This window comes from Acyrthosiphon pisum, chromosome A3 (assembly GCF_005508785.2).
Source record: "Acyrthosiphon pisum isolate AL4f chromosome A3, pea_aphid_22Mar2018_4r6ur, whole genome shotgun sequence".
NCBI classification, from domain to species: Eukaryota; Metazoa; Arthropoda; class Insecta; order Hemiptera; family Aphididae; genus Acyrthosiphon; species Acyrthosiphon pisum.
The window spans coordinates 18488618-18501826 of NC_042496.1; the positions used below are offsets into that span (position 1 = coordinate 18488618).

General features: G+C 30.8%; 1 protein-coding gene across 1 annotated transcript; it reads right to left on the bottom strand.

Annotated features, from left to right (window-relative positions):
• Positions 1–2665: 2665 nt before the first annotated feature.
• LOC100164710 (nuclear valosin-containing protein-like) lies at positions 2666–9759 on the bottom strand. Its single transcript, XM_001948341.5, has 14 exons — positions 9540–9759; positions 9338–9473; positions 9146–9278; positions 8812–8902; positions 8563–8736; positions 8355–8489; positions 8071–8290; positions 7704–7977; positions 5685–5991; positions 5437–5604; positions 5253–5372; positions 4972–5190; positions 4682–4909; positions 2666–2774 (listed from the first exon to the last, which is right to left on the bottom strand). Exons 1-14 carry the CDS (start codon positions 9657–9659, stop codon positions 2721–2723), a joined length of 2379 nt encoding a protein of 792 aa, XP_001948376.1. The 5' UTR covers positions 9660–9759; the 3' UTR covers positions 2666–2720.
• Between the last annotated feature and the right edge of the window lie 3450 nt (positions 9760–13209).

Here is a 13209-nt window from a genome sequence, read left to right on the forward strand (position 1 = left end):
ACATATAATAATATATATTATTGGCTGCAGCGAGAGACTTTTTTGTGTCTACGTGGGTGCGCTGCAGGTAATATCATATATACCTGTATATACAATTTCTTTTTCCGAGTGACCGGTTAATTCTGATCAAGTGTATCCGTATTTATTGTCCTTTTAGGCGGTCGTAATTTTTATTTACTACATATTATGTGTATAGGTATAAAAATACAAGTATAATCCCCTACGCGGGTTTTGTTTTGTTTCGTCGACCGAAAGGAGTGGTCGGCGGAACACACGGAACTACGGAAGCAGCAATAGCAACAGTACTTTGGTCTTTGGAGGATGCTCCGTGGCGTATATATATATATATATATATATTGCGCACATATAGTGACAAGCGGGCGAAAGGCTTTTTCGGTCGTTTTAAATTTATGTGAGCGCGCACCGCCCGAAGACTTAAGACCTCTCACCCCCCCCTCACCAATCACTATCCTAGACCCAGAAATGCTATGTAGAAGATGTGTTTGTGTGTGTGTGTATGTGTGTGTGGTAAACGTGAGGGTAAGGGTATAAAATCGAATTATCCGCGTGTGCGTCTTGACCCTTTTTTTCCTGTTTCCGGTGTTTTCGGTCCATTTGTTTTCCATACACTACACAACACACACATATACGCGCGCGCGGGCACAAAACCGGACACGGGTGACGGACACAAACGTTTTTAAAAACCACAGCACTGTCGCCACACTATGCCACAACACACACACACACACGTACTATCATACACATATGATGTTTACGCACACGAGGTTGCGACATCCCCGAGCGCTTTTAAAATTTTCATTACGACGCATCCGGTGTGGCGGCGGCGGCAGGAGCCGCTTGTACGTGCGATCCGACTTGTTTGTCGGCTTGTCGCCCTCGCGCTCGGCCCCGCCAGTATACACTGCACCGTAACTATACGACATATTATATATATATATATACCTATGTGTAATGTGTGATTTACGCCGTACGGATATGTCCGTTTCTATATTTCCCATTTCCTATGTGTACACCGTGTACGGAGAGAGATGACAAATAACAATAATAATATATTATAATAATAAATAATAATATATCTATACCTATATATCGTCTACGCGTGCACTGCACATTATATTGTTACTTATGTCCATACTCGCCAAGTCTCCGAAATTCAGCCGCATTTATACATATCTAACACATTATTATAGTATATATAGTATCTATACATTGTTATTATTAATAGGGATAGATATGAGAATCGATATCTTTGTCTTCGTATTTTTCCGGCGTTCCGCACTTCCGCCATATTTGCCAACAGTTCCAAGACATGGTCACATGTGCTCCCCCTCCAAGGCCCCAACGACCCCGCTATTCACGTATATGCTTTTCATCGTAGGTATTAGGTACCCTAAACGTTATATATAATAATTAATAATATTTAGCCATTTAGGTACTATAATTATGATTTTAATTTCAAAGGCGTACCGTGTACGCGGTTTTTTCGAAGCAATAGGTAGTGCATTACCGAGTGCTTAAAAAAAAAAGCACAAGCCTAACCAAATTTTCTGTAACGAAAATTGTTTTAAGAAAAAATATAATAATAGATATTTATGTGACTATATACGTTTAGAATTATATAATATAGGTAGCTAATATACTAAATATATAAACCTAAGCAGTGGCGTATTTAGTATTTTTTGTAGGGGGTGGATGACAAGAATTTTAGCTCACAGATTACAAAGTAAAAATTATAATATTATAATAGACATGCATTTAAAAAGCCATGGGGGCGGATTTGTCCCCAAATCCACCCCCGTAAATTAGTCTCTGGATCTAAATCGTTATCAAATAGCTACAATGTTACACAACTAACATAGTTATAAATTATAATAGATTGCTAAATGAATAATGAATAGTTCGCTTTCACACGACTCCACCATCAGCATGCTCGGACAGAGCAATCTGTTTCTCTAATATAAATTGTAGAAAAGTTCATGATATGACGACACTACAAGCCCCTACCTCATATACAATCACGGACACCGACCACCAACGGCTGGACAAGTGGACAACACCGTCGATGATATATCTGTTTTCACGACCTCAACTTTAACGCACTCGCACTGTCACGTCTCACCGACACCGCCGCTCAACTTCTAAAGTCGTCATCGTCACCTCGTTATTCTCTGTGCACCTTGCCATGGACCACACAAACAACATCCATTATTATATTAACTGTCAATTGTATAATTCTTTAAAAAAAAAAAACTGTTTTATTATTTATTATTATTGAAGCCAAAATTAATATTCAAAATTGTAACATGCTATATAATCATTTTTAATTGTTCCACATATAAAATACACAACTCATGATTATCTTAAATTGACATCTTATTATTATTTAAGTGTCACCTTTATTTTACTCGTACATGTTATTATTTATATTATTTTATTTAACTAAAACTGTACAAACCGACTTGTCTTCACAGACTACATGCGATACGGGCCATGGGTCAATACATAAGTGTTTCCCCAAATGTTGGTTGGTAAGTAAGCCCTTAAAAAGGCTGAACTCTCACAGGTCTCAAAATCTTATGACTCATAAGATAACGATTCAACATTAAAGAAAATTTGGACAATGATAAAAAAAAATCAATACAAATTATTATCAGGAACAAAATGAGTTTAATTTTATCAGTGAAATTTTATTTTATACTTCAACTTCTTGGTGCAGCATATTCTAATTTCAACAATTCATAATGTGCCTGGTCCTGAAAAAAAATAAAACATTATAGTTAGGAAAAATATTAGGAACCGTGTAGTAACTACACTGTAGTTGAATGGGAAATTTATCATTATTATTGTACTACACATAATCACAAAAAAAGTTTGTAATATTTAAAGTTAAATTGGTTTACAGATTCAAATTTGTATATATTTGTGTTGATAACAATATATATATGTGTCAACAATCAACATGAATATTGAATTAGGTAGGTTATTAGTTAAATCTTTAGACATTTTTGGTTAAAAAAATGTAGTTAAAAACATACAGAAGTGATGTTACTATTAACATTACAACAAATGATGCACTTTTTTCTACAGTAAAATGGGGTGACTTTGATAATTTTTTACTGTTTTATGACAATTTAACTTTTTATTTTATGGATAACATCTGTAGTATTAACGATAAGACTCCCAAAATTAAATATTAGTTACAGCTAGTTATAATTAATATTTTAACGTTTTAATTTTTAAATTTCTGATGTTATCTTTTGAGATATCAATCTTTTTAAGATGCTATCAAAGTTACACAACGTAGTGGGCAACTTTGATACCTATATTTCTTAATGTGTTATCAAAGTAACCACATTTTATGAAAAAAAAATTTCATCATCATGGTACTCTAGTGAATAAAAATAAATAGGTATCAATACTATCAAAGTTACCCCATCCTACGGTATTATCATATTGGGAATTTCAAAATCTAGGGTATAAAGTATCTATGTGCAAAAATTAAATAAATAAATTTATAAAATAATAATCCCAGTCCCCAGAGACTTTTATTTGATTACTAAAATGAATATGAAAAATATATTTTATCTTGGAATTTTTATATATTTAATAGTATTTGTGTGGCAAGAGCGGGAATTGGGCTATTTGAGTCTCGGGCAATGTGTGCAGCACGAGCCAAATTACGCCCAAGACTGAAATTGCCTTCTTGTACGAGCCATACATACTATTTTTTGTCACGCCTCTGTGTTGAAAAATTATGCATCAGTTTAATCTATCAAATTTGTAGCCAGGCTATTCTACGAAAACAATATTTCATGAAAGAAACGATTTGGTTTTATATATTTTAAGCGTCATGCATGGAGGTAATAATATGAATATACAATATCACCAAAAGTTTATATTTTGTAATGACCGTGGTATAGATTTCAGTATAAATAATAGTTATTATATTAAAATAATTAAATTAATAAAATAATAAAATAATAATAAAAAAAATGTAATCACGACAAAGGTAATGTAAAATAAATAAATCAAAAGTAATGCACTATGCAGGGATCTATGCAACAATCGGATTATTCTACGAAATCAATTTCATGAAAGATAATTAATGTTTACACATAGGTAATACAAGGAGGGTATAAGATGTACCCAAAAGTGTATGTCTTGTAAGGACCGTGGTATAGATTTCAGTGTTTGGTTGTACTATTGGGAATTTCCACTTTACCGCCCGCTGTACGGAAAAAGGTCGCTTTCGAATGATTCGACTGTCATCAAAAACTAAGCTTTCGGTGCAGGCGTGAAAAAACATATTTTATACTACCTATATTAATCCAAACAGTATGGGTCAACTATGAGTGCTAATGTGCAACAGGCTACAGTAAAATAATTTATTAATTGTTTATAAAAGAGGAATTAATTTAGAATGCAAAACTTGTTTTTTACGTTATATTTTTAACATTATATAATTTAAATTAATTATGAAAAGATATTTTTTAGTTTTTTACGATTTTAATATTTTATAAATCATTTAATTTTTAATAAACTATATATTAGGTATTTTTATTTTTCTGTGGTATCACAAACCTACTTCAAGCTTTATAAAAAAAATACAAGTATACAATGTTACATTTGTAATATAATGTAGTCTAGTATAATTTAATACCTCAGCAGATACTGAAGGTCTGGTTTTCGTCATGGCTTCATCAAAGTGCTTACTCTGGATTGCCAACTGTTTATTCACTTCATTTGAACTTATAAACTCCTGCAGACATAAAATGCCTGCCTCTCGTACAAGTGCAGCTAAATCAGCTCCAGTAAAGTAAGAACATTTTTCATTTTTGCCAATCGCTTCCAAGTCTACATCATCTGCCAACACTGGTCTTTTACGATTCTAAAAATACAACCATGAGTGTTTAGTATTAAAATTGATTAACCAAACTATGTTTTTTATACTTTAGTTACTGCTCTTAATATGTCCACACGTCCTTCTTCATCTGGCAATCCAACATATAATACTTTGTCCAAACGTCCTGGTCTAAGTACAGCAGGATCTATCATATCTGGCCGATTTGTTGCTCCCATAACAAAAACACCACCACTTCTACCACCTTCAAAACCATCCATTTCAGTCAATAGTTGATTGACAACGCGCTGACCAGAACGACCATTTGCCTAAGTAAAATAAACTATCCTTTAAAATATTCATAAGCAAAATTGGCGTAAATTATATATACATCCATGTCACTTCTTTTAGGACAAAGTGCATCAATTTCGTCGAAAAATATGACGCAAGGCTGTGAATTACGTGCTCTTTGGAAAACCTGACGTACTCCTCGTTCACTTTCACCAACATACTATAGATAAAAATAACGAAGTTGATTATACTATGCAAAATTAAGCAAGTATTATTATATTTACCATGTTCAATAATTCAGGGCCTTTAATAGATATAAAATTAATACCAGCTTCATTTGCTACAGCTTTGGCTAACAATGTCTTACCACAACCTGGTGGTCCACATAATAGTACTCCAGTTGGAACATCTAAACCCAATGCAGTGAATTCTTTAGCATGAGTTACAGGAGCCTAAAACAAATAAATAATTTTTTTATTACAAAGCGTTAAATATATTATATAAAACAAAATAACAATATCAATATACTGACCAACATAGCCATGTGCAGTTCTTCTCTTATTTTTTTTAGAGAACCAATATCATCCCATGTAACATTGGGCACTGTAACAAATCCTTCTCTTTTAGACGAAGGGACCACTTTCTTCAGAGCTTCTTCAAAATCATATAATTCAATTTGAATATCACTAACTTCTTCTATTGGAATAAAACTATCTGAGCGAAGCAATTTCAATGTGTTTTTTATTTGATTCTTATTCGATGATAACAACTGTTCAGTCTCATCAGGCTTATCGCCATCAGATATTACTTGCAATCTCTTTTTTATAGCCTCAATAGTTCTATTAACATTAATTAATTAAAATAATAATTTTATAACTTATAAGTGTATTATTATCATAAACAAATTTCAAATTGTTAAATAACCAAGGGTGTGTGTATTCTTTACTATTACATAACAAATATTTACTTTATGGTGATTATAAGGCTTAAATTGCATGAAAATATTTTTTAATATTCAAACTATATCCCTAATTATATTATAGACTTCTACGATATAAAATATATTTTATTTTTAATCCATTCCTTGTAAAATGATCTGAACAAACTGAAAATCCAAAATCCAAACACAACAGGTGTTAAGACTTAAGATTTTTAGATTATTAAAATTCTACAGCATATGAAATTGCAGTACTAAAAGTGTTTATTTTATCATAAACATTTTTTCCTTTGACAAAAGGATTGTTTTGGGAGATACAAACTTCTTTTTTTTTTAATGAAAACCCTCCTTTATTACTACAAATTATTTAACGGATAATTTTTCTGAACATTTTAATGTATCAACATACAATTTAAATGGATAGCTTTTGAGTTATTTAACTTTGTGTACTAAGTATAATAGGTCCATGATATGTTTGGAAGATATGGTGGGACTATGGTGACTTGTAAATTGTAGCTATTAATATTAAACTATTAACATTTATAACCTATCAAAATGATCCAAGTATTATAAACACTAGATCATAGGTGTAATGTGGGGCACATTTTTAGGGGAGGGAGGCAAACTATGGTAAAACTATAAATTATAAATTAACAACGTATAAATCTATAAGGCATAATGAAGCTATTGCCCGCTCAGTTAAATATCTGAGGGGCAGTTTCTTAAGAACTAAAATTTTAAACTTGTTAGTATAAAAATTAGAGTGAATTGACATATTATGAAACATTAAAACTTGATGGTAAGAACATTATCTGTGTTTATACATGGTTTTGTTTTACAACAGTTCAATTTTTTAGCAAGTCTTGCATAATATATAATATAGAAAAAATTTTAAATGCTTAAAATTCACTAAAAAACTGAATTATCCTAAAAAACCCACAGTTTAACACATATAATGTTCTTACTATCAAGTTTCATAATAGGTTGAAACTCTAATTTTTAAACTAAAGGAGATAAACATAATCTGTTGAGCATAAATTTCTTATGTTACACACTTTTAAGATGGAGACAACAAATATTTGTGTAACGACTTCTAGCAGCAGACTAAACTATGTGTAGAGTGACAGTATAGTATTCTATAACCCTTGAGCACATCCTTCCAGAAATGTGTTCATTGTTTTAAGATTTACGTTATATAACCCAAGTACCTTCTAATTAGGTGATAAACTAAAATTACAACACTTCCAACTGTATACGATCTAATGACAGTAATAAAGAAGTGTTCATTACCTATTTAAAATACCATGTGTGTGGTTGACTGACATTTATAAATAATTAAATTTTATGAGAATTCGATTATATGTTATTTTTAAATTGTGTTTTTCCTAATAATTGTTGAATGATAACACAATATCGAACATAATTAATAATAATTTATCAATTTATCGAGTTTTAATTGAAATATTTCAATACGTGGTCAAAAACACCATGTGCTGTAAATATTTTTAATGCGTGTAATGTAGGGTTAAAATATTAGAAATTTCAAATTATAATCACCATTTATGTAACAACTATGTAATTAATTATTAATAGGTATGAAATAGGGATATTTACCTATTAGCTGCTACAGTAGCTGCTTCTCTTGTTAGGGACTTCAAATCAGCACCAACGTAACCTGGTGTTAATTCACTCAATCTATCCAAACTGACTGTTGGATCAATTCGTAAATTTTTACACATAAGTCCCAACATTGCTCTGCGAGATTGTCTATCAGGAATACCAAGGCAGACTTCACGATCGAACCGGCCAGCTCGTCTCAGTGCTGGATCTAAACTATCAGGGCGATTTGTAGCACCAATCACAATTACTTTGGCATCATCTTTTAAATCTAAAATCAAATTCAAAAACAATTATAAACCATTATAAACTTTATAATTATATAAATTAATTAATAAATAAATAAATAAATTAGTAATCTCACTGTCTAAAGATGATAGTAATTGAGCAACAATTCTACGTTCCATATCACGTGAAGTGGTTTCTCTATGTGGAGAAATTGAGTCTACTTCATCAATAAACAGTACACAAGGTGCTGATTTAACAGCAGTTTCAAACAGTTTTCTCACTCGTTTTTCTGACTCTCCGCTTATACCAACAACTAGTTGTGGAGCAGCGATGCTTATTAACGGAATTTTAAGTTCCTAAAATGCAATAATTGTTAATACAATACAATATTAGTGAAAAATAAAATATGAATTTACATACTCCTGCTACAGCTTGTGCTAATAGTGTTTTACCACATCCAGGAGGGCCGTGTAACAAAAATCCTTTAGGAGGAGATACACCTAATGTCTTATAAACTTCTGGATGTTTGATATGCATAATTAGTTGACATATTTCCTAAACACAAGTAAAAATATAATAAAATGAATAAAACAACGCAAGGCTTATTATGATTGATTCGGTTTAATACCAATAACACGGAATCACAACCAGCTAAATCATCAAATGTTAAAGTCACTTCTTCTGTCGAACCTAATTGTTGGCAAACTTTTTTCAGAGGTGTTGGCATTCCATCAACAGTTTTATCTAAATCACTTTTTCTTTTTACACTTTTGTATGGCTTCTTGTCTATTACCCAACCAGGCTATAAATGATAAAATAAATATAAATGAAGTAATTGTCTTGATTCAAAATATTAATACTTCATCAAATTAAATACCATATTTTCTAAGGCCTTAGGAGGACAAGTAGCTGACTTATTGCTACCACCATTAGTAGCTATATCACAGTCAAAAGAATTTGGTTCATCTCTATAATTACATATTATTATATATTGTAAATACTTTAAAACAAGATGTATAATGTTAATTCTGGGTTGCATACATAATTATTTAACATATTTTGAATTAATTACAAGCTTATGAGTTATGGTTCCTTAAATATGATTTAGTGGCCCTTGATAGATCATTATATTTTAATGAATCATTTAATTAATCAATTGTGTATGCACCTGATGTCCTGATATAAGAAAATTAAACAAACATAATACTTACTCTGGGTCAGAATGATACAATGTAATGTCAACAACATCTTCTCCAGAAGACATTATGTCAATTGTTGAGCCTTCCGATGATACATTATCTACTATTGGTGTATCACCTTTTATAGTATCGAGTACAGTCAACGCTGAGAAAAATAAAAACAACATTACGAGGAGATTAGAGGATAATTAACAAACTACAAACCTCTAGCAACTAGATTTGACAGAACACCCCAAGATTTTCTATTATACTCTGGATACTCTGATCGCAAGGCATTAACAATAAGCTCTTTATCCAGAAATGTTTGTTTTCTTGAAGATCGCATAAAGCGGTTCAAATACTGTAATAAATAAATGTCATTTTATGTATTCACTACTCAGTTTCATGTTTTATACAATTGAATTACCTCTTCAACGCGGGGTATGATAAATCGATCTGAGTATTGAACTTCCTGCAATGATGTATTAGTCAAATGTTTTAATTTGAAATTTGTCTGCAGGTCAAAATTATGCAAACGCAAAAACATTTTGAGGGTATTATAATCTCGAACGTATTTTTATTTTTTAATAATTATTTATAATAATTAATAATACCCGTGACTACAATACATTAACATTAACAATAATACAACAACAATCTAAAATAGTTTGAAAATAAATTCAAAATGTGAAATAATGAAAATTCAAAATATTATGTATAATGATTGATGGACAATAATATGGGATAACGATAACCGAGGAATTGATGCAACCACGATTTAAGATAGTACTATCTGATGCAACATACGCCACATAACCTAACAAAATAACACAATCCAAAGAGAATATTATCGTTTTGTATGTTTGTATCACGGAGTGTAAAAAATCTAATAGCGTTTTGTTCCATCTACTACAATTGTGCACAATTTTCGGTGTAACGTGTTTCATCTTGAAAACTACACGAGTGTTTAGCACTCGGTGCGGAACTTTACTAGCGCACGAGCTTTTTGAGAAGGTTTTTATAATAAATATAAATAATTTATATGTCTATGGTTTTTATAAACGGTTGTTATCCATATGAAAAAACGGGCCTTTTTTATGTTTCAATTTTGCGACGACACTATTTAATATTTTTCCAATTTTTTTTCACAAAGTTTTTCCAAATACCTTCCTGAGTGTCACCATGTCGCCCGATTTTTCATTTTTTTTTACGGAGGGGAGGGAGAAGGGAATCTATATCTTAACGTATTATAAAACAAAATCCCTTTATCTGCCTGTACCTATGCTTAGATCTTTAAAACTACGCAACGGATTTTGATGCGGTTTTTTTAATTGGTAGAGTGATTGAAGAGGAAGATTTATATGTATATAACAATATAACATGCATAATATAGAAGAGAAACACCCTCAGGATGTGCTCAAACAGGAATTTTTGTTTTTAAATGGTTACTATGGGTATAGGAGAAATAATTAGCAAAAATTAGTATAATTTTAAATGTTTGCCATTTGGCAGATGAGGTAAAAGCATCCATCAAATCGTCGCACGCTTATGGTTTCTAATAAAGAAATTATATTATCTTAAAACAAATATGAGAGTTGAATGTATATTTATAGCTATTATATAGGTTCTCAAAAACTACTTGACCGATTTTGTGAAAATTTGGAATTGTTCTTGGAGATCTCAGGAATGTTTAAAGATAAGTTTGAACCACGTTCGATTTATACTAAGTTCTATACCCAATCCAACACAAATAAATTGTCCACCTTGGTCGATTTAGTTCGCAAAGCTACCCAAATTTATCTGTCGGTAAGGTAACTGAGGTACCTAGGTATTTACACCAAAACCAAGATACAAGATATAAAATCTAAATTTTTTTATTAAATTTTTTGACAGGCGAAATCAGTTTTTAGGTACAACTAAAATTGGATGTTGGTATGTTATAAGAGACATAGACAAATCCCGTTTACGCAGTCTGAATAAAAATCACTTAATTTTGGTAATTATAATAAAAATACCTATTATAAAATTGAAATATCAGAATATTTCGGTGTGCAAGATGGTGCGTTTTTTTAATTAAAAATAAAATATTTTTCAAAAAGTTACTGATCGTTTAAAAATGTTAAAATGTTCGTTATATCTAAATAATACACTGAGTAGGTATTACATTCAGAATAATGAAAAAACGCACGGTCTTGATCTTCGAAATATTGTCATTTTTTCATTTTTATCTTTTATAAACGTGTAATTTATTGTTTTTTTAACATATTGCCCGTGATCATCGGTTTTACTAATTTATATTTTATAATTATGACTATGATTTATAGTAATATAATAAAATACCTATATACCTATTGTGGATACAAAAAAAAATTGTTCATTTATAATGGGCCCTTTCACCCACTTGCCAAAATTTACGCTGATTGACAGTATTATTGTTGATAAAAATAAAACAAATTCTCATGCCACACTGATGGCACATGTGATGCCCCTCGTTCCCCCTAAAAAAAATTTGGGGCTAATGGCCAACTTCTAAAGAAAGAATATTGATCCTATTTTAACAACTGATAGTACAAAATATGTACCTAGTTGAACACAACTGCAATGACTAGAAACAACATATTATTATAAACAGTAAATGGATAAATAATTTCTGCTTATTACGATATATATTTATTTTTAAGTATTGATAATTTATAATAATACATATGTATACATGTTTAGTTCGTTTTTATATTTATATTAATATTCGGTTTCCTTAGCAGTCAAGATTCCATAGGTGTATAATGAACGGGAATTGTATTTGATTCTGAGCAAAGCATTGAATGCAGCAACGTGCAGGCGTGTGTATCAGTGTTATTGTCTTTTATTGTTTTGTGTCTGTCATCAATTTGTTGAACAGTAAAAATGCTTCAATATTCAACTATACCTACAGAGGGTGATTTTTGATACAAAAATAAATATAAATGGTACTTTTGGTATTTTGTTCAAAAGTAAAAATACCTTCTATACAAAATATTCGGCAAAATCGAAAATAAAATTACAGAAAAACGTGAAAACTGGTTTAAAACCAGTTTAAAAAAAAATCTATTTACTGTATGTAATTCAAAAATAAATAAACTTATATAGGCTTATAGAAATTTATGAATATTGGAAATATATATGTATTTTGTACATATGTATATTTTTTATTAGAAACGCCTGTGCGCCTGAAGTTCAAATTGTTTTTAAATTTGTTACAAATTCCGTTAAATGTAAACTATACCTACATTAAACGTTTAAAAACTATGAAAACAAAACTTATGTTAACTCTACATATATGTAGGCACCTATAGGTACTTTTAATACATCATTTTGGATGGTTTTGATTAAACATAACAATTATAATAACTAGGTATTTTATTTTCTGTAACCCCCTCTTTAAAGTGCAAAATTAAAAAAATGTTCTGTGTGGTGCTCATCCTGGGCCCTTGTACATAGGATAACCTATATGTACTAAATTTCAGAACCATGCCATATACTTGGCTGTGGTTCGCTTATACTATAGTTACACACACTCACACACTCAGACTTTGTATTTTATGGACAAATTTGATAATATTATATTATGTTAAATTATTTAATTTTTTTAATGTACTTATCTATATTGATTTGGGTTCCAATAAAAATGTAGGATAATAAATGTAAATTTCTATACATGTTTCACCGAGGTATAAACGCCATTAGATTGTAAGTATACGTTTTAGCGCTCCCACATATACATTTTACAATATACAGGGTGGGTCACGGGAATAAGGACAAAAATAGACGGGGTTTTCTCAATGTTGAACGTGAGTAGAAAGGTCTAGATAAGCTCATTCGATCCGTCAGTTAAGGGGGCTGCAGCAGGTTTTGTCAAAAGTAAAAAATAATTTAGATTTGATCAATCTAAACATTAATTTTGTTTGTTATAACGTTTTTCAATATATTTAAATTCCGTATCATAAAATAAACCTTAAGGGGGCTGGAGGGGACTCAAGTCAATAAAAAAAAGTGACTTTTAGACCAATAAGCTAGGTAGACAAAACTGGAACAATTGGATTTGACAGATTTTAATTTTG

Bases quoted from the DNA above. Each gene is read 5' to 3' on its own strand.
- LOC100164710 (XM_001948341.5), bottom strand. From the start codon at position 9,659: ATGTTTTTGCGTTTGCATAATTTTGACCTGCAGACAAATTTCAAATTA. The intron at 5,992-7,703 runs GTAAATATCCCT...TAATGTTAATAG, and splicing joins GCTACTGTAGCAGCTAATAG to AACTATTGAGGCTATAAAAA. The intron at 2,775-4,681 runs GTATTAAATTAT...ATTTTTTTTCAG, and splicing joins GACCTTCAGTATCTGCTGAG to GACCAGGCACATTATGAATT.